Source organism: Panthera onca, chromosome A2 (genome assembly GCF_046562875.1).
Source record: "Panthera onca isolate mPanOnc1 chromosome A2, mPanOnc1 haplotype 2, whole genome shotgun sequence".
Classification (NCBI taxonomy): domain Eukaryota; kingdom Metazoa; phylum Chordata; class Mammalia; order Carnivora; family Felidae; genus Panthera; species Panthera onca.
The window spans coordinates 24,551,841-24,573,738 of NC_138340.1; the positions used below are offsets into that span (position 1 = coordinate 24,551,841).

General features: G+C 39.1%; 1 protein-coding gene across 8 annotated transcripts in view; it reads right to left on the reverse strand.

Annotated features, from left to right (window-relative positions):
* Positions 1–21,898, reverse strand: part of ERC2 (ELKS/RAB6-interacting/CAST family member 2) — a 931,006-nt gene that overhangs the window by 755,508 nt on the left and 153,600 nt on the right. For 6 of the 8 annotated variants that reach the window (XR_013554185.1, XR_013554186.1, XM_078442936.2 and 3 more), the window contains exons 3-4: positions 8,005–8,028; positions 6,945–7,361 (exon numbers count right to left, since the gene is read on the reverse strand). Coding sequence is in view for 6 of the 8 variants with exons in the window: in XM_078442936.2 (XP_078299062.1) it covers positions 6,945–7,361; positions 8,005–8,028 (441 nt within the window). In the remaining 2 variants the exon portion in view is untranslated. The remainder of the gene's footprint in view (positions 1–6,944; positions 7,362–8,004; positions 8,029–21,898) is intronic. The other 2 variants (XM_060631335.3, XM_060631332.3) reach the window with 1 other exon arrangement.

A 21,898-nucleotide genomic window follows, 5' to 3' on the forward strand; every position in this document is an offset into this window, starting at 1 on the left:
AGGTCCTGCCTGCAAGCAGAGATGACCTTTCCCTTCAACTTCTGGGGCTACCGCCCAGATTCAGACTCTTGGTGACCTGAACAACCATGGTATTCTTCTAACTAGTCTCCATGCCTCCTCCTCCCCAATCCAGTATCAATTAGCACTAACAATCTTTTCTGATCATGCCATTCTCCTGGAAAAACTCCTTCAAAGGCTGCCCAGAGCCTACCGAGTAAAAGCCAATCCCCTGTGTCACACATTCAAGGCCCTCAGCAACCTGACCTCAAACCACCTATTCAGCCTTATTTCTTTTCCTTCCTGATAGGTGGAGTTTCAACTGCTCCAGACTCATGGCACCCCCAAACCCACCACAGTTCCTGCCTCTGAGGCCTGGCTCAGCCATCTCTTTTCCAATCATATTTCTCCACCACCCCTGTGTGTTGAAATTCTTCCTGCCTTTGAAGACCAGCTCTGTATTGGATGAAGCCAGTCGTCAGCCTCCTGCTTCTAAGCTGCACTGCGTGTAAGTGCCATCCAATGTCCTCTTAGTACACCACCCTGAGAAATAGTAGCATGTGATGGTGACAGGTATAGACTCTGGAGCCAGACATCCAAGGTTCTGATCTTGGCTCTAGCATTTGCTTTGTGTGACTGGAAATAATTACTTACTTCTTTGTGCCCAGTCTCTTTATCTGTGTGATGGGAATGATGAAAACAGTATTTATGTAGTACAGAACCTATCAGTAAGTGTGAGCTGGTTCTCTTACTGCCCACCTGAATCCTTGAACAAGACCACAAACTTGGCTAAGGTGCTCCCACAGCATATGGATGCTCGGCATGCATTCTATGACATCCAACACAGTTTCAAAAAAAACTAAAAGAAAACTTCCAGTTAGGGTTACACTCAAGTTCCTGCTCCATGCTAAACACAGAGCAATGATAGAGAAAACATAAAAGAGCATGGCACTACAATCATTATGAACCACCCCTCCAATACTGGCAAAATAAATCACAGAGAAATTCTCTAGTTGTTTTTTAATTATTTTTTCATTCTTTCAAACATTTACTGAGCACCTGCAGGCAATATTTGAGGCCTGGGAATATGGATGAGATGTAGTAATCAGGTAAGAAATTCACTTTATTAAAAAAGAGAGCAATCGTTAGATTCTATTATATATATATATATATATATATATATATATATATATATATATATATGAAATAACTCTTGCAAGAGAAAGTATGTAAAATGTTTACATGGCCAATGGTGTTTAGGAATATTTTCTGTGATAAGCTTTGTTGGTAGAAATAGAAAATGTTAAATCTGTAGAATCAGAATTAGAAATGCCTGCATCGGCAAAATCATGGTTCAGCCAGCAGAACTGGAGACAAGTTTATGTTACAAAAAGACCATGTGGTTTTTTTTTTTTTTTTGTTTTTGTTTTTTTTTAAATTTTTTTTTTTTTTTTTAATTTATTTTTGGGACAGAGAGAGACATAGCATGAACGGGGGAGGGGCAGAGAGAGAGGGAGACACAGAATCGGAAACAGGCTCCAGGCTCCGAGCCATCAGCCCAGAGCCTGACGCGGGGCTCGAACTCACGGACCGCGAGATCGTGACCTGGCTGAAGTCGGACGCTTAACCGACTGCGCCACCCAGGCGCCCCAAGACCATGTGGTTTTTAGATAAGGGTGACTACGATGGAGTTTAAGTTTGAGCAAAGATCATATAGTGGAGGTTTGAGCCATCAGTAAAAGGACTTCTTAGGTCCTGAGCTCAAGAACCTCTAGGTCACAGACTTTGCCTTGGTGGATCTCCCACTGGCTCGGAGACAACCTGGACAAATAAATGAGGAAAGCAAGAATTCATGTTGCCCTGCCCTCCTCCTCCCTGCCCCAATGACAGCATGGTGGGAAGCCCAGGCCCAGTCTCCTGAGGGCTTTATTGGTCCTGGGTTGGTAGTAATTGTGGCACCCGATGACTTGAGTGCTCTTCAGCTCTTGCTACCAAAGATGGGCAAGTAGCCCAAAGTAATTAAGCATAGGAAATCAACAGACATGTCAGCACAACATATGTCCTTTCCCTTCAAAAACCTACAGTGCAATGAATGCAGAGACTCCTGACCCTTTGAAGGACCAATGAGAAAATATTAAGGGGAGTGAATATAGGGGGATTTGGTATATAAAACCACTTTTTCTTTAACTAAATCAATAGGATTTTGGGTACTTGATTACCAAAATCTTTACAAGGAACAATATGGTCTCTGCAGAAAAAGCTAAAGAACAAGGTAAACTATTACCACATCAAATAATGTCTTATCAAATCAACCTGTATCCAAAGTATCACACGACACTAGTGAGTAATGCTGTGTTTCAGCCAACACTTCAGCTCACATTAGCACATCAATTGTAGTTCTTGGGCAATAGTTTTGGTATTCCAAATAAGTTGAGATCATAATCTTTTTGTTGTTGTTTCCTGCCAGGCAAAGAAGTGGTTTCGCCCTCAGCCTTTTCCAGACCACCGAAAGATAACAAGACACTAAAGCAACCTGACCCTCCCCATGTGCAACTCCTGCCAACTCAAAATCTCCTCAAACAATAGCCTAAACAAAACCAATATTCCAGGAGATGAGGTTTATATGAGATCCAACACCTCTGCCTGAGAATGAGTCATAAAACCACTAGCACTCTATTCCCCAGCATTACGCCATGTAGCCCCAACTGGGTTAAACCACGCAAAATGAAAAAGAAATCAGGAACACACTGAACTTAAAACCTCAAGTACACTTTAAATCCTGTTTTAAATTCATTTAAATTAACAGAGATCAGGCTACTTCTTTATTCAAGCTGGGCTATTCTCACCGCTTTAATTCCAAAAGTAGTCAGCCACATTTTTCCACTAAAAAGTAAAAAAATACCCTGACAGAAGAACATTCTAAAACTCAGTAGAGAATATGGAAACAGCTTACAATAAACTTTGCCTTCTAAAATAACTAATGGAGGAAATTACCCAGTTATTTGGCCATGGGAAACAACTAATTGTATATTTTTACGTATTTTGCAGGTCACAAATTAAAAGCACACTTTTTATTTTCTAGCATAGCATTTTTCCAAAGTGTTTAAAAAGAACACCAGTGCAGCAAGACAAAAGCAAATTAAATGGGCTTGAGGAACTTCCCCTTCCTGGGAATGACTGACACACACTTGCATATTAAGGAGTCTGAGGAGTCCTACAGTAAACTCTGTGGAATCCAGCATTTTCCCAAATTCATTTGGCCCTGCAGCCCTTTTTCTCTCATAGGACTTTATCAACATCCTACAAAATGGCTGTTCTGCAGAGCACATTTTGGGAAAGATTCCTCTAGAGAAGGGACCAATGAAATGGTTTTAGAGCTGAAAGTCTGGAGTCGGCCAGGTTCAAATAACAGCTTCACCACTTATCAGCTGTGGAACACTGGGAAAGCTTCTAAGTGCCACCCGTCCCTCAGCTCCTCCAGGTAAAATGGGCAAAATAATAGAACCTACCTCCCAGGCATGGGTCTTTTCACATGACTGGAAGAATCTTCTGAGAGTTTCACATGGCCTGTTCCTTTTTGTCATGCAAGTCTCAGTTCACAACATCACCCCCTGAAAGAGGCCTTCCCTGATCACCCAATAATCAAGTTGGCCCCACCCAGGTCACTAGTTCTTCATCCTCTTGTTTTCTTCATGATGCTTCTCTGTTTAACTGTTAAATTACATTTCACCCCGACAGAATACAAGCACAATGAAGTCAAACTTTATTAGTTACTACTGCTTTATCCCCAAACAGATCCTCATTAAATGCTCATTGAATGGATGGATGGATAAATGAATGAATGAGGTGGTTGTGAGAGTTAAATAGGAATCAATGTAAAGCATTCTTCAAAGCGACTGACACATAAGCATCTATCTATATGCTGATATGAAAGCTTTCAACGTATGATGACTGGTTGAGGAACTCATAATTCTTGCACTATTTAACTTGCCTCTTCATGATGTATTGTGGGAAAACATTTCCTGGCATTTATTCAGAGATGTGGTGAATGGGCTTTACAGATGGGGTGACAGAGGTGTAGGCCCTGGGGGTAGTAGCATTTGCTGATTTCTGTGGTGTAAATACTCCCACCAAGACTAATTTCAAGTTATCAATGGTTTAAAAGCAGGCTCACAAAATTCCTGAAAATGTAGCAAATGGCTTTCAGAAGCCAGAATAATCCTTCTCTTGGGGAAGGTCCTTTCAGAGCTCCAAGTCTTGTTTGTTAAGTTTAAAATGAGATTTTTTTATATATAGAGACACCTTTTCTACATGCTCCCTTCTTGGTAAGCAAAGAAAAAGGCAATCCACTGACTTTCATCTGATACTCAAGGAAACTAGCTGGATGTGTTGGGCTACATTTTCTGTACCACTCTCTGTGAGCTCTTTGACTGATGTTTAAGACTTTGAACATGACCTATTTCCATGCCAGACCACTGGGAGGACAAGCTAATCTCATAAAACACAAATTGAACTGTGTTTAGATTCATTTAAATGGAGGCATCCACACAGTAGCAAGGTACCATCTACTTAGTGCTACCAATGAGCAGAATTCAATAACACAAAGGGAATGACTCTACCCTGACCACAAGACCCCAACATGGAGTCAAGGTCAATGCTGCAGATAGAGGTTTCTCTGGCAGCACTGCCCTGCTGTACATGCAACATGACCCCTTGGTACCCAAAATAAAGCAGCAGCTTTTTTTTTCAACTATGGTGATCTCCTAGCTATAGTTCTAAGATAACAAAACCAAAATTTCAAAATCCAGTCATTCTATGTGCAAGGGATTACATGCCAGCAGCTATTGCTCCTCTTCTGTGGAGTAAGGCAGGAAGAGATTAGTTTCTGCTCCACTGTATTAGCTATTTATTGCTGTGTAACAAATTATCCCCAAATTCGGCAGCTTAAAACAACACACATTTATTATATCACAGTTTCTGGGGATCAGGGATCCAGGCATAGCTTAGCTGGGTCCTTTGCTTCATAGTCTTTCACAAAGCTGCAGTCAAGGTGTCAGCCCAGGGCCTGTCATCTTATCTGAAAGTTGCACTGGGAAAAGATCCACTTCCAACCTCACAAAATAGTTGTTGTCAATTTTCAGTTCTTTGTGGCTGTTTGAGTGAGGGTCTCAGTTCCTCACTGCATGTTGACTAGAGGCTACTCTCAGTCCCTCACCAGATGGGCGTCTCTCCATAGCAGCTTGCTTCATCAAAGCAGCAAGGTGAGAGCACAAAAAAGTTGGCTAACAAGATGGAAATAAGTCTTATGTAATCTAATCATAGAAGTCACACTGGCATCCTATTTCTTTCACCATATTCTATTGTTTAGTCACTAGGTTCAGCCTATACTCAAGGATGTGGATTTACACAAATGCATGAATTCCAAGAGGTACAAATCATTGGGGCCATCTTAGAAGCCTGCCCATGACATTCATTCTTCCCATTCCATTATGGATGGGAAGACCCAGGCCCAACAAAACATCTCTTTAAGCATCTCAATACAAAACCAAGTCATGTGGTTTCCCAAGCATGTTGCTAATGTCTCATGAAAATAAAACAAGGGAGAATAGGTAAGGGGGACATTAAGTCTGAAGACACAAAAGTCTGCTCAAATGTTTTAAACAAATATACTCTACATCAGAGAAAACTCCCAGGAGTATCTGCATTAGCAAGCCCCATCATGGATGCCATGTATTCTGAACAACCAAACAAGTAACTCACAAGAACTGCCCATCCAGGGTGCCTGGGTGGCTCAGTTGGTTGAGCATCCAACTTCAGCTCAGGTCATGATTTCACAGCTCATGAGCTCAAGCCCTGCATTGGTAACAGCTCAGAGCCTGGAGCCTGCTTCAGATTCTCTCTCTCTCTCTCTCTCTCTCTCTCTCTCTCTCTGCCCCTTCCCTGCTCACTTGCATGCATGCACTCTCTCTCTCTCTCTCTCCCAAAAATAAACATTAAAAAATAAAATAAAATAAAATAAAATAAAAAACAAGAACTGCCCATCCAAAAAGGTATATGACGCCAAAAATCTAGTTTGGCCTGAATGTAAATATCTTTTGGAATTTTTATTTATTGTTATAGCATATTTTTAAATATACTTAATGCCATGTTATTGCTTCCTATTTTCTGTAAGATCTGTGTCTCCCATAGCATTTTGCCTACACAGTACTTTTGAGATCCATATCCACCATAGTGGCAAGAAACCGTTATAAAAATTTCAAGCCTTGGCTATCACCCACATTTTGTATAAGCTCTATCCAACTACATATCCTCAGGTATCTGTGCATCCCAACATTCAAGAGTGGTGGCAGGCCAGAGAGGCTGCCTCTGAAGGACTTCAAATGATTTTAATCCACTAAGTATAAAATGCATACTCAGAAAACCTGGAACAGTTTGTCTTAGACAAAAGAAAATGCAGACAAAGATGGTCTTAAACTAAATGTTCAAAACTGGTCTGCACATTTTACCATTCTTCCTGGAAAGATCCATATGCTTTACTTTCTACAAATGTTACCCCAATTCAGCTATGAAAATATGTAAGTTCATTGTTTTGCTAATCACCTATTTCTTTTCCTCCTTTAGAGAGATGATATTTGATAACCATCTAAACCCTGAAACTATGGCCATCTGTGGGAAAGTAGTTGTAAGCCACCTTAGAATTGGCATGTGCTGCACATAGTTGGATCCCGAATACGTGTCGAGTAACAATGGAACATATGTATGGTGAGCAGAGAGAAGAACTAATGCAAAATTCTAGTTTAAAGGTGATAAGCAGATAGGAAGACTATAAAACAGATGCCAGGAAATTTTCTTAAGGCTGCAGATATCTTCCAACCTGTGAAAATAACTTGGTAACATGTTTTCACTTGTAAAATATGGCTTTGAGGAAATAGAGTGAATATCCTTACCTCTCTAAGATGTATGTTTTCCTTTTCTTTCTGATCTAAAATCACTTCCAAGTGGCTGACTTGAGACTCAGCCTCTGCCATCCGCCGTGTCCGCTCATTGTCATCCTCAAGACTTTTAGAAGGCAAACCTTTACTTTGCAACATCTCGAGAAGCTTTTTAATAGACTCGTCTCGGGCGTTGAGGGTCTGTTTCTGTGTTTCAATTCTCAACTCCATTTCCTCCAAGGTCTTCCTTAAAAGGAACAGCTCCTTAGCTTGTCTGTCATGCTCAGCTTGGAGCCGCCGGAAGTTCTCTTCAGTCAGCTCAATGGTGAAGTGCTCGGCTCCACGGTTGCCACTCTCTTGCTGCAGGAGGTGATTGAGGTCTCTCTGGGTTCGAAGCTCATCCTGAAGGGCTTGGATTGTCAACTGCAGGTGCTGTGATAGAAAGATGGAGCAGGAGAGGAGAAAGAAGGGGACAAAGTCAATGGAAATGCCAAGTGCTTTTTGCTGCTACCACACTATGAAGATGGAATGTTAATCACGAGGTCCAAAGGGCCAGCCGTGAAGTCCTCCAGGGTGACTTCAGAAGCATGGGACAGCACATGGAGAGGGGGGAAATTAATTCAATGATGCTTTCTGAATGTCTTAGGAGAAGAGAAATGTACACATACACAGAAACAGTATATTAGTGTCAGTCACAGGGAAATTATACATCTAAAGAGATTGAACTGAGTAAGTGGAAAAGGTTAGAAGGGAAAGTCTCACAAACACACCTTGTTTATGCCCGCAATGCTCCAGACTCAGTATTCCCTGTTTCCTAAGGTGTTCTTTATTCTACTATCCATTATTTTCCATCAGAAATGCATTTCCATTTAAAAAATGAAAATAATAGCATCCACTACAAGTAGACACAAACGAGGACTTTATTTTTTACAAATAAAGCTGTGAACAGGTTTAGTAAACAGGATTACTGCATCTGCAAGCAAAAGGGAACAAATGCAGACAGGGACAGACACAAACACACAAGGAGGTGAGGCTGTGCAGAGCAAAACAAACAAGCTGCAAACAGTGGACCAACCTTGGTTCTTCGGGCATCCAGTAACTGAACAGCATGGGAAATGGAAAACAAAAATGAAGCAAAAAATCAACACAAAGAAAAGTTCAGTGCAAGCAAAGGATATTTAACAGAAAGAATCAACATAAAGTACCTTCACGGAGAAAAAAAAAGAAAAAAAGAAAAACAACTGCTAATCACAGCAAAGACCCATAATCTACACAAAATCTATAGCACTGTTGTTTGATAAATGTGATCAATAGAAACAAAAAAAAGAAGAAAAAGTTAGGTCAATTCCACCTTTTGTTTTCCTAAGTCTCTCTGACCTAGGAACCCAAAGTCTTTGGTATATTACCAGGGAAGAAAGCAAAACATTCCACAAGTACCCACATATTATTCCAGGTCACTATTTTAACCAAAATCAGAGTGAAAACACCAGACAGAGAAACAAAATAGTTACTGGTTATGAGAAAATAAACAGTTGCTTGACAACAATTGGTAAATTCTGCAACACCTTCCCAATAGAGCCAACCCCCAGGCTGGTCAGAATAGGCAGCCATAAGCCTGAAGGCATTTTCATCCTAGGAACAAACCAGGATGCTTCCAAAACAGCAGTTCCTCATTCAATCACCAAATACACACTCCTACCTGTAGACCAGATACAAAGTTAGGGGAGGAAAACAAAATGGGCACAAAATGAAAAAGTGGGCAGAGGACCTGAATAAACATTTTTCTAAAGAAGACATACAGATGGTCAACAGGCACATGAAAAGATACTCAACATCACTAATCATCAGGAAAATGCAAATTAAGACCACAATGAGATATCACTTCACATCAGTCAGAGTGGTTATTATCAAAAAGGAAAGAAATAACAAGTGTTGGCAAGGTCGTGAAAAAAAAGGGAACCCTAAGCCTATTGGTGGGAATGTAAATTGGTGCAACCACTGTGGAAAACAGTACGGAGATTTATCAAAAAGTTAAAAACAAAAATAGAACTGCCATCTGATCCAGTGATTCCACTACTGAATATTTACCCAAAGAAAACGAAAATACTAATTCAAAAGATATATGCAACCTTATGTTTACTGCAGCATTACTTATAATAGCCAAATATTGAAGTAACCTAAGTGTCCATCGATAGATAAACAGATAAAGAAAATATGTGTGTGTGTATACATACACACTCAACCATACAGAAGAATGAGACCTTGTCATTTGTGACAACATGGATGGACATAAAGGGTATTATGCTAAGTAAAATGAGTCAGAGAAAAACAAAACCATATGATTTCACTTATACACGGAATCTAAAAAATAAAACAATGAACAAACAGAAACAGTCTCATAAATACAAAGAACAAACTGGTGGTTGACAAGGGAAGGAGTATAGGGGTGATAGGTGAAATAGGTGAGGGCAGTAAGAAGTACAAACTTCTAATTATAAAATAAGTCACAGAGATGAAAGTACAGCGCAGAGAAAATAGTCAGTATTGTAATAACATTGCATGGTGACAGATGAGAAAATAAAAAAAAAAAGAAACCCTATACTTTTAAGCCAGTCATTTCCCTTCCTCCTTCCTATCCCCAGGCCCTGGAAACCTCTAGTTTACTTTCTGTCTCTATGTATTTACCTAGTCTGGATATTCATATCCATGGAAGTATGCAATACGTCGCTTTTTCACGTAGCATGCTTTCAAGGCTCATCCATGTTGTAGCACGTATCAATACTTAATTCATTTTACAGGTGAATATTATTCCATTATAGAACCATACCACATTGCATTATCCATTCATCAGTTGATTCATATACAAATATCCATAGTAGCCAAAAAGTAGAAACAATTTATATGTCAATCACCTGATGAATGAATAAATAAAATGCAGTATATCCACACAATGGAGTATTATTTAGCCATACAAATCAATGAAGTACTGATACACATTGTATCACTATAGCATAGATAAACCTTAAAAACATTATGCCATGTGAAAGAAGCCAGTCACAAGAAACCACATGTAGTAGGATTCCATTGATATGAAATATCCAGAATAAGCAAATCTGCAGACAGAAAATAAATTGGTGACTGACAAGGTGGCTGGAGTAGGGGGAATGGAGGGTGACTACTACAGGGTATGGGATTTCTTTTGGGGGTGATGAAAATTTTCTGGAAGTAGATAGTAGTGTTGATTGCACAACTTTGTGAATATACTAAAAACCAATGAATTTTACATGTCAGAGGTGGGAATTGTATGCTACGTAAATTGTATCTCAATAAATCTGCCACAAAGAAACATGAGGTGAGATTATAAGGTAATATAACCTCCCTCCACCAGCTCCCCATCCCAAAATCACATCAAAACAAAGTCCACGGGAGTATTGACAGCCTTCAGCCCAGTAATGTGACTGCTGCCAAACCTCTTGGGAACAGACAGTGCAACTGTCAAGTCATTTAAATATTCTTGATGATGGCAAATATTTTCTTTGATGAAGTATAATTAACATATAGTATCCCATCAGTTGCAGGTGTATGTAATAGTTATTTCATATTTTTGTACATTACAAAAATGATCCCATAAGTCTAGTTACCATCTGTCACCATACAAAGTTATTACAATATTATTGACTATATTCCCTATGCTGTACATTGTACCCCTGTGACTCATTTATTTTATAACTAGAAGTTTGTACTTCTTAATCCTCTGCACCTACTTCACCTGCTTCCACCAACACTGATCTACTCTGGTAACCAAGAATCTGTTTCCTGTATCTAAGAGTCTGTTTCTGTTTTATTTGTTCATTTCTCTCATTTTTCAGATTCCACATATAAGTGAAATCATAAAATATTTGGCTTTCTCTGACTTATTTCATTCAGCATAATACCCTCTAGATCCACCCATGTTGTCACAAATGGCAAGATCTCATTCTTTTTTATGGCTGAGTAATATTTCATTGTGAGATATAAACACACACACACACACACACACACACACACACACACACACACACATACACACACACCTTATCCATTCATCTATTATGGACACTTAGGTTGCTTCCAATATCTTGGCTATTGTAAATAATTCTGCCATAAACATAGGAGTGCATATATCTCTTCTAATCGGCGTTTTTGTTTTCTTCAGATAAATACCCATAAGCAGAATTACTGGATCATATGGTAGTTCATAGTTCTCTTCAATTTTTTGAGGAGCCTCCATACTATTTTCCATAGTGGTTACACCAATTTACATCCCACCAACAGAGTAGGAGGGTTCCCTTTTCTCGATATCCTCAACAACACTTGTTATTTTGTGTCTTTTTGATAATAGCCAGTCTGATTGGTGTGAGGTGATATTTCAATGTGGTTTTGATTTGCATTTCTCTGATGATTAGTGATGTTAAGCATCTTTTCCTGTGCCTGTTTACTATCTGTATGTCTTCTTTAGAAAAATGTTTATTCTTGTCCTCTGCCTATTTTTTAATCAGATTGTTTTTCTACTAAGTTATAGAAGTTATTTATATATACTGATATTAACCCCCTATCGGATACATGATTTGCAAGTATCTTCTCCCATTCCGTAGGTCACCTTTTCATTTTGTTGATGGTCTCCTTTGCTGTGCAAAAGCTTTTTACTGTGATGTGGTCCCATTTATCTTAGCTTTTACTGCCCTTGCCTGAGGAGACACATCCAGAAAAATACTGCTAAGACTGATGTCAAAGAACTTATCGCCTATGTTTTCTTCTAAGAGTTTTATGATTTCAGGCCTTACATTCAAGTCTTTAATCCATTTTGAATTTATTTTTTACATGGTCTAAGATAGTGGTCCAGTTTCATTCTTTTGCATGTAGCTGTCCAGTTTTCCCAATACCATTTATTGAACAGTCTGTCTTTTTCCCATTTTATATTCTTGCCTCCTTTGTCATAGATTAGTTGACTATATATGTATGGGTTTATTTCTTGATTCTATTCTATTTCATTAATCTGTGTGTCTGTTTCCATGTCAGTACCATATTGTTTTGATTACTATAGCTTTGCAGTATAGCTTGAAATAAGTGAGTGTCATACCTCCAGCTTTGTTCTTTATCAGGATTGTTTTGACTATTTGGGATCTTTTGTGGTTTCACACAAATTTTAGGATTCTTTGTTCTATCTCTGTGAAAAATGACATTAATATTGTGATGGGGATTGCACAGAATCTGTAGATTGCTTTGAGTATGGACATTTTAACAATATTAACTTAACAATATTAATTCTTCCAACCCATGAGCATGGTATATCTTTCCATTTGCTGGTGCCACCTGAAATATCTTTCATCAATGTCTTAAATTTTCAGAGTACAGAACTTTCACCCCCTTGCTTAAACTTATTTGTAAGTATTTTATTCTTTTTGATACAATTATAAATGGAATTGTTCTCTGAATTTCTCTTTCTGATAGTTTATTATTAGTGTATAGAAAAGCAACTGATTTCTGTATGCTAGTTTTGTATCCTGCAACTTTACTGAATTCATTTATTAGTTCTAGTAGTTTTGTTTTGTTTTGTTTTTTGGTGGAGTCTTTAGAGTTTTCTATATATAATGCCATGTCATCTGCAAATAGTGAAACAGTTTTATTTCCTCCTTACCAATTTGGATGTCTTTTAATTTTTTTTCTTACCTAATTACTGGGGCTAGGAGTTCTAATAACATGTTGAATAAAAGCGGCAAGAATGGACATACTTATATAAGTCCCAACAATTGTTTTATTTCTCTTTTGCAATGAAAGTACCTGACTTAAGCTTTGATTACCAAGGCATCCACTTCAAAGAGGCATCCAATTCAATGTTGGCTATCTCAAATAAAGGCATTGCCAACCACACAACTAGATAAAAAGCCATGCTGCCTCCTCCAACTGAGGCTCCTTTGTTTTAGAGATCTTGGTTGATTTCAGTAACTGACCATTTGAGCTACTTGTTTTTTCTCTTCCAACACTTTAAATCTCCCCTCTTAGGTTTTAAATTCACCAATAAAGAATGAGCCCACAAAACCCTAGGTACCCTTCTCCCTTGACCCCAATAAAAGGAGAACCTCAGGCCCATGTACTCTCTACCCATGAGCTCACTGTATGCCCCCAGTGGTGCTGTTCAATTTCCAGGTCTTTTAAGTAATATGCCTTCAAAGTTTCTTGATTATTGCTCAAGGGCATCTTGCAATCACAGTAAGAACCACAAGGCCAATACAACCACAGTACTAGTTATTGATAGACTGAGACCAGCACAAAACAGATTTATGAGATGATCTAAGTTTTTGGAAACAAACATGATGAATTGGGATGATGAGACTGGAAATCATCTTTTCTGAGAGTGACCAAAACTAAGACTGGTTTTCTTATGTGGTTCATAGACTAGCCAGAAAGGAATTCCAAGGAAAAATTGCCAAAATGCTTTGAGTGGAGACAGCCACATTGGAAGACAACTCTGTAAGGGGTCTAGTCCTTTGGATGGGCAAGTTGCCCATCATCCTGATCCTTTGTTTCCACACCTGCAAAATGGGGATAAACACAATGTTTAATTTACAGAGTTCCTGTGAGGAATAACTAAGGTAATGCATCAAGTGCCAAGTTTGAGAGCGAAGGAAGGGATGAAGTTTGATAGAAAGGAAGAAAAGAAGGTAAGAAAGTAGAAGAGAAGAATGGGAGGGAGGGAGGGAGGAAAAAAGGAGACAGAAATGGAGAGAAAATTGATGTATTTATCCATTCAACAAACATTTACCTGGTATCTCCCTTATACTCAAGAAAGGAAGAAGGAAGGAAGGAAGGAAGGAAGGAAGGAAGGAAGGAAGGAAGGAAGGAAAAATGGAAGGGAGGGGAGGGGGGAAAACAAATGGTCCATGCTCATAGTCCATGCAGACAAGTAAACCCACAGTAGCTCTACTATGTTATGAGGTTATGACAGAAGTCACAGCCAGGTGGCTGGAAATTCAGAGAGGATGTAACCCAGGCTAGAGACATGTGAGAAAATACTCCAAACAAAGAGCCACCACTGAGCTGGATCTTGAAGAACAATTGAGAGTCAGCCCCATGAAGAAATATGGAAAGAGAAGAGAAAGTATAAAAGCCCAGAGGCAAAGACACACCAGACTTATTAAGGAATAGTAATAGCAAAAAATCTGGATAGCAATTACCACATGCCACACATAGTTCTAAGCTTTTTTTAACCCTCACAACCACCCTGTGAAGTAGCCATTGTTTTAGATCTCCATTAAAGGGATGAGAAAATGGAGATGCAAAGTGGTTAAGTAACTTGCTCCAGGTCATCCTCCTAGGTGATGTTCATCAAGGCTATCTGACACCAACTCCCTTACTCAAACCACTATACCATGTAGCCTCTGAATTGGCACTAATGCTTCAGGATGCTGGAAAAATAAATAAATAAATAAATAAATAAATAAATAAATAAAATGATGTAGGGTGGAGGCAAGAGTTGTGAGAGCAGACAGGCAGGCAATTAATGACAGTTTACAGCAAATCTTCAAATTTAAAGTTAGCCATCATAACCAGGCTGTTCCTCATTCAGAGGTTATCATGAGAGATGCTTTCAGGTGCATATTTATTAATAGGAAAATTTTTTTTCCAGGTAGCCTCTTTCTTAATTAAATGACTTCAGCATGATCACACAATCTGATAATCAACCAAAATTTAGTGTTCAAAACTTTCTCAAATCCATGTCATTTAATTTTCTTTCTCTTTAAAAAAAATTTTTTAATGTTTATTTTATTTTTCAGAGAGAGAGAGAGAGAAAGTGTGAGCAGGGGAGGGGCAGAGAGAGAAGGAGACAGAGAATCTGAAGCAGGCTCCAGGCTCCCAACTGTCAGCACAGAGCCTGACATGGGGCTCAAACCCACCAACTGTGATATCATGACCTCAGCCAAAGTGGGACACTTAACTGACTGAGCCACCCAGGCACCCCGTCATTCTCTTTTAAAATATTTAAAATTAAGCAGAATTCTCCTTGTTCCTGAAAAGGAATTCTTTAACAAAAGGCATGTACCTTACAGAGTCTTGATCATCTTTCTGTATCATATACTGGAGAATGGGAAGGGGAGATGAAGCAACTTCTCTCTCTCTGTCTCTCTCTATCCTCCCTCACTGTTCTACTTTTAAGAAATTCAAATCAATCAAGTTTCAAAATTCATTTGCCAGATAGTCATTTCTAGCTAGATATTTAACATAGGCAATTTGTATTTTAAAATACAAAGACAGCACTTTTAATAATCCACTGAAAAAAATATCCTGTGTCTCAGTTTCCTCATTTGTAAAAGGGGGAGAGTAATGGGTGCCTGGGTGGTTCAGTCGGTTAAGCATCCAACTTTTGATCTCAGCTCAGGTCATGATCTCATGGTTTGTGGGATCAAACCCCATGTCAGGCTCTGTGCTGATAGCACAGAGCCTGCTTGAAATTCTCTCTCTCCCTCTCTCTCTCTCTACCTCTCTCTTTCTCTCTCTCTCTCTCTAATATAAATAAATAAACATTTTTTTTTTTTTTTTTTTTTTTAAATTTTTTTTTTCAACATTTTTTATTTATTTTTGGGACAGAGAGAGACAGAGCATGAACGGGGGAGGGGCAGAGAGAGAGGGAGACACAGAATCGGAAACAGGCTCCAGGCTCCGAGCCATCAGCCCAGAGCCTGATGCGGGGCTCGAACTCACGGACCGCAAGATCGTGACCTGGCTGAAGTCGGACACTTAACCGACTGCGCCACCCAGGCGCCCCAATAAATAAACATTTTTAAAGGGGGGAAGAGTAATAATTCCTAATACATAGGGTTATTGTGAAAATTAAGAGTTAATACATATAAAGCTGTAGAAAGTACCAAGTACAGAGTAATCACATCAGTCAGGATAGGCTAGGATATGCTGCCCTCACACCAGCAACAAAAACCCATATTCTGAAAGACACAATCTACTTGACACACTGATAACAAGGAATCAGAACTCTTATAGCTCAAAGAGACCTTAAAGATTAGCCTGTTAACCTCATTTTATAAACGGAAAAATCATATCACGTAGGTTAAAGGGCAGGCCCAAAAGAACAATCACATTGCCAAAGCCAGAATCTGTTTCTGGGAGCATGGAAGCTTGGTTTCTGGAATCCTGGACTCCATCATGGTATGTATTCTAGTAATGCTAAGAGCAGAACAAAAGGGGGTGGCTCTCTACTTTAACAGCTTAGGAAACAGTAGTCATGTCTTGAACAGGGCGGATGAGAGATAACCTAAATCATTTCACTTACTCCCTGGGCCCCATCCAATAGTTAAATAGCATGGGACATCCAAGGACAATTTACTGAGACCTCCTTTCTAAGTCTTCAGAATTGGACTGTGAGCTAATTAAAATTAGCTATTAGAGGACAAGCTCTAGAAAAATTAGCTCTAGAAGATCAGACACAGTACAAGCGAAATCTCTGGCAAAGCCAAAGGCACCTTCTCTAAGGGCCAAAAGTTAAGAAAAACAAAGCACAGTTTTTAATTCTGCCCTTCCAGATTATTCAATTCCTTCAGATTGAATCACCTCCCCCTTCTCAACCATGAAAGCACATTTCTTTTAAGGCAATTGCCCAAACCCTACTGGATCAATAATCAAGAGCATTCATTTCAGCTTGATACCTTTATCAGGTACCTACCTACAAACCAGCAACCTGTAAGGTTGTATTCTAGGGCCTTCTCTTTGAAATCTGCCAGTTATCTTTGTGCTTTCAACTTCCCACAGCCTCAACCACTCTTCTGGGGCTTCCATTCCACTGCATATCTGGAGAGGGAAGCCCTTCCAATGTCCACCTTCATTAGGACGGAACATCACCAGGTGATCTGACCTCATGCCTGGGTCCTAGTCAAACTGCTGTCAACTGAGAACTTATGGCACAAGTGGAACAGGTGACAAAACCACTAATTCCCTTTAAGAACAAAAATGAGTCTGTGATTAGATGGGCATTCAGAAAGCTGTTTACTCCCTACCCTAATTCTGGGATCATTCTCCAGTTGTTTTCAAAGTATCAAAGCTCAAAAGGCAAACTCCCTTCTCCATAGCCTGCCAGTGAGGACACCACTAAGAGAAGCAAAGCAGGTATCACAATGGCATCCAGGCTACTCTTTACAGTCACTCGGCTAAGAGTGCAAATAGAATGCATTATGTTTATCCTGATATCCTGATACCTTCAACCCAGTTTTTTTTAATCTTTCCCCCCCAAACTTAATTGCATACTTTGAAATCTGCCCTGGAGGTGCCTGGGTGGCTCAGTCGGTTGAGCGTCCCATTTCAGCTCAGGTCATGGTCTCACAGTTCATGAGTTACAGCCCCACATCAGGTTCTCTGCTGTCAGCACAGAGCCCACTTCGGATCCTCTGTCTCCCTCGCTCTCTCTGCCCCTCCCTGGCTCATGTTCTCCCTTCCTCTCTCTCTCTTTCTCTCTCTCTCTCTCTCCCCCCACCTCTCAAAAATAAAAAATAGACATTAAAAAAAAAAAAAGAAAAAAGAAATCTTCCCTGGATAGTAAAGACTAGCCCCATTTCCAGTCCACAAAAGGGAAAAAAAAAGTTTAAAATCATTAGTCTGTCCTTTAAACATAGGTAAACAGACTGCGAGTATAATAAGATTAGCCTGTTCAATTGATTCCAAGTCTCAGACAATAAAAGAGGTCATAACAACTTCTGTTTCTGGCATTACACCAGGCTATGTTTTCTGATAAGCCCTCCCACTACACAACAGCTAAATAAAACCAAATATATCTTTTAAAGCATTGCTGTGCTTACAAGAAAGTAAGGAAAATCTCTAAGAAAGAGAAAGATTAAGAGAAAGAAAGTGAGCTTTTCAGGGGCAGGTTCTGGGCCAAATTTGTATTATACTCCCAAATCTAGCACATAATAGGTATTCAATAAATAATGAAATATGGGCAGAAAGATGAGAGGAGCAGAAGGGAAATTGTCTCACCAGATGGTCGGCACAGTGGAACACTGTGAGAGAGAATAGGTTTCCATTCCTCTTTGCTTTACTGTACTTAGACTAGGGGTGGGAGAGTGTGGGGCCAGTAGGGAGGGAGAGGGTATCCTCAACCTCAGATTACTCTGTCCTGTTCTCTCCTCCAAAACTCAAAATGCCTCACGTCCACCAACTCACTCATCTGACAAGACTGCTCTGATGCTGCCAGCACTATGTCCACTTCACAAGAGGATAAATTGGACTGGCTTAAGGGATTTGACTGCAATCACATTGTTAGCAGATATGGGCCAGTGTCTAAAACTGAGGTTTCCTCCAGCCAATTCTAAAGTTGCCCTGCTATAAAAAATATAGAGAACTTCACTTTGCACAACTCTTATAAGCTCTTATAAGTCACCTAATCTTCGGGGGAAAAAGTGAACAATAAAAATATAAGAAACTAAGCCGTACTTGAGTTTATATGGAAAAGGGGGGAAAAGATACTTTGCCTTAGCCAACATTCAGGAGAATAACTTCCAATAGCTACTGGAGTCAGAATTTAATCCATATTTCAGCATGTCTAAAATACAAAAAGGTAAATAGAATGAAAATATAATTATATATGTATGATGTGCATGGAACACACAATTATTTAAATAAGGACTAGCCAGATGTTTAGAATCTACTCTGTCTTATCCCCAAACATGGAAAATATGAGTTCCTGGCAAATTTGAAAAAATTCGTGACCTTAAGCTCTTTTCCACACTATGGGGAAAAAACAAAACAAAACAAAATGATAAAGTTTTGTGCTATAAAGCAGTTTAGGGTTTCATTGCTATGAAAACCATCTCTGAGCTATATAAAAATATGAATTGGCCTATACCCAAAAGTCTTGAACTTTTTTTTAATAAATCCATACTCCTTCTCAAGCAAGGGCTTAACATAACTTTCAAAGAAAACAGAATCTCTTTGCAGACAACTTGGCCTGCTCTGCTTCTCCTGTGACTTTATTTTCCTATTTATCATTTTTGAGTTTGTCTCTAATCAAATTTTAAGGGCAGGTTGTCTGATCCCTTTTTCCATAATCCCATGTGCAGGATGTACAGCCCTCCTCGTGGCTCTGACCCTTCCACAGACCACGTCATGTATGTGAAAAGACAAACAGCAGATGCTGGCTAAAAACATGTGGCCCCAGTGTGCTATGGAAGAGCTGCTCTGCTGAGAAAGGATTAAAAAAATTAATATTTAGACATATGGTCCTAGGCTTTCTCTTTTAGGGAAGAACAAGCACACATAACTAATAAAGAATATTGATAGGTGATTTTTAAAAGCACCAAAGCACCATGATCCTGGGATCCTCACACAGATACACTGTCACTGATAACTGCAGAACCCACTTTGGTTGATAACATGTGACATTTTGCCAAGATTCATAACACTAAGAACAATATACATGGAAAAGCCCTCTTGGCAGCCGCTTTTGTAAGCAAGGAGTTCTGGTTCTCATTACAGACCAATACTGTAAGATGGCATAGTACTGGAATATTGTGCTGAGCTGAGAGTTAAGGACTTAAGTTCTAATTCTGGCTTTGCTGCTAACAAATTATATCATGTGGGGAAAATCACTAAACTTGTCTAGGATTCCAAGAACAGTGATGATGAACTGGGTTTTGAATCCTGGATCTACCTATTATAACCTATGCTGCCTTGGACAAATCACTTAAGTACTTTGAGCATTGAATTATTCATCCATAAAAAAGAAACAATAATTGTAACTAAGGTACAAGGTTCACACAAAGACCACATGAGATGTTCATCGCATAAGTGAACAGGTTCCCATAAAGCATAAAGCACCAGGCCTGGCACATAATGGACCCAGTAAATGTTCACTGTTACTGGTTGACACAGTGGTGGTGGCTAGAGGCCTGGAATTAAAATTTCTCTCCTTCCTCCTCCCATTTGAGCAGGGAAAAGACATAAGCATAATGAACATACATTTTTGATAATCGAATAAATGCCAACAGTGGGAAACAAAATGCTAAGTAAGCACTTTGGCATTTTTTAAATAAGGGAAACAGGAAACAGTTGTTTTAAGACCAACTTAAAGATGGCTAAAATTGATTTCCCATTAACTGGTCTATAAATAACTCTATAAGGGGCCCTCAGGAATAGCAACATGCCTGTTTTGAAAGTCAGGGTTTTTTCCCCTACTAGTCCCCCGTAATACATAAGCAACTAAAAGACAGTAGCATCTCCTGATGTTGACACCGCTAAACCTGTTACAGGTGTGTGTGTGTGTATGTATGAATGAATAAATAAAAACAAAAAAAAACCTAAGTTTAAGAACTACTGATACTTTTTAAATGTGTTTAGAGAAGCAACCCAAATCATGTACTCGTGGAAACAATGGTTAAAACTGGAGCTTTTCTAGGAGCCTGGGTGGCTCAGTCGGCTGAGCACGGGACTTTGGCTCAGGTCATGATCTCTTGGTTCGTGGGTTCAAGCTCTGTGTCAGGCTCTGTGCTGACAGTTCAGATTCTGTGTCTCCTTCACTCTCTGCCCCTCTCCCACTCATGTTCTGTCTCTATCTCTCTCAAAAATAAACATTTAAAAAAATGTTTTCAATTAAAAAAATTGGAGGCTTTCTATTATTAATAGCCACATGCAGTTAGAGGACAGCTCTTTGATTTTAATTGCTTAGCAAATCTTTAGTGTAAATGACATTTTAAAATATTTATTGCAATTCCCTCCCCTGTCACCTCCTCTTCACCCCACGACATGTTTATTTAACAAAATTGCTAACCATCTAAATATTTTAAAACAAGTAAGAGGTTTTATCTAAATTATTGTCATTCAAATAGCTGTGTGGCATGCACTGAACTTCCCTACTCTGAGCCACATGGGTCCCTCAGCCAAACTGTAGTCCTTGCTATCAAAGTTTTCATGGGGAGAGAATTTTCCTAAGTACTTTACCCTCCTGCTTCTCTCACTCCTTGTGCCACTGCTGGTAAGGGGGATATCTGACCTCCACACGACTCAGAATGTGGTCCTAGGAACAGCAGAGCAGCATCCTGTAAGAAAGGTGGAACTTCATGTCCCACCTCAGACCTGCAATATCAGAATCTGCATTCTTACATGCCTTTAAGACTGCCTTTACATGCCTTTAAGACTGCCAGGTAATCTGAAGGCACATAAAGGTTTGAGAAGCACGTCTCCAGACTTCAAAACAGAAAAGTTTCACCCTTACTACTGCTTTAAGTAACGATCGTTTGGTAATAAAAAGGTGGGGAAGGAAAACATCATGAAAAGAGTACTGTGGTATAGTCCAGTCCTAAGAAGTATACTGAAAACTTAGTTTGTGTGATTCATTAAACCTAAATAAACTATGAGTAGTGCCCCTTAGTATAAGACACTACTAGATAGAGCAGACAAATTGGGCATTCATTCACTCATTCAACCATTACTGAGCTATGTGCTATTTGACAGACATAAGTGTCCTCTCCAAGTCTAAAAAGAAATCTTGCCAGGTTAAATATAAATAAATAAATATTACATGTGTAACATATTTTATTATATATATAAAATATACCATTATATTATAAATAATATATATTGCTATATATACTATTTATTTTTAAGAGACATAATATCTGAATTTTAATTCTGTACTGCATTTGTTGTTACCATTACTTAAAAGAATCTAAGGGAAGCTTTAAAGAGTCATCTGAAATGACAGTACCAAGCTTTACAATCAACTGTTGTATTCATTTTTAGTTTTAAATAGCATTTCCGCATGCATGTCTGTGCTCTTGGTGGAATTTTAAGTGACTGGGAATACCATGAGGAGTCTTAGACGAATCTTCTTTTTCACATTATAACTTGACCAATATAGGGAACTTGCACAGTATAGAAAAAATGTGAATATACTGGTTCCTAAGTAGCTTAATCACTCAAATTCTCTTGTTTCC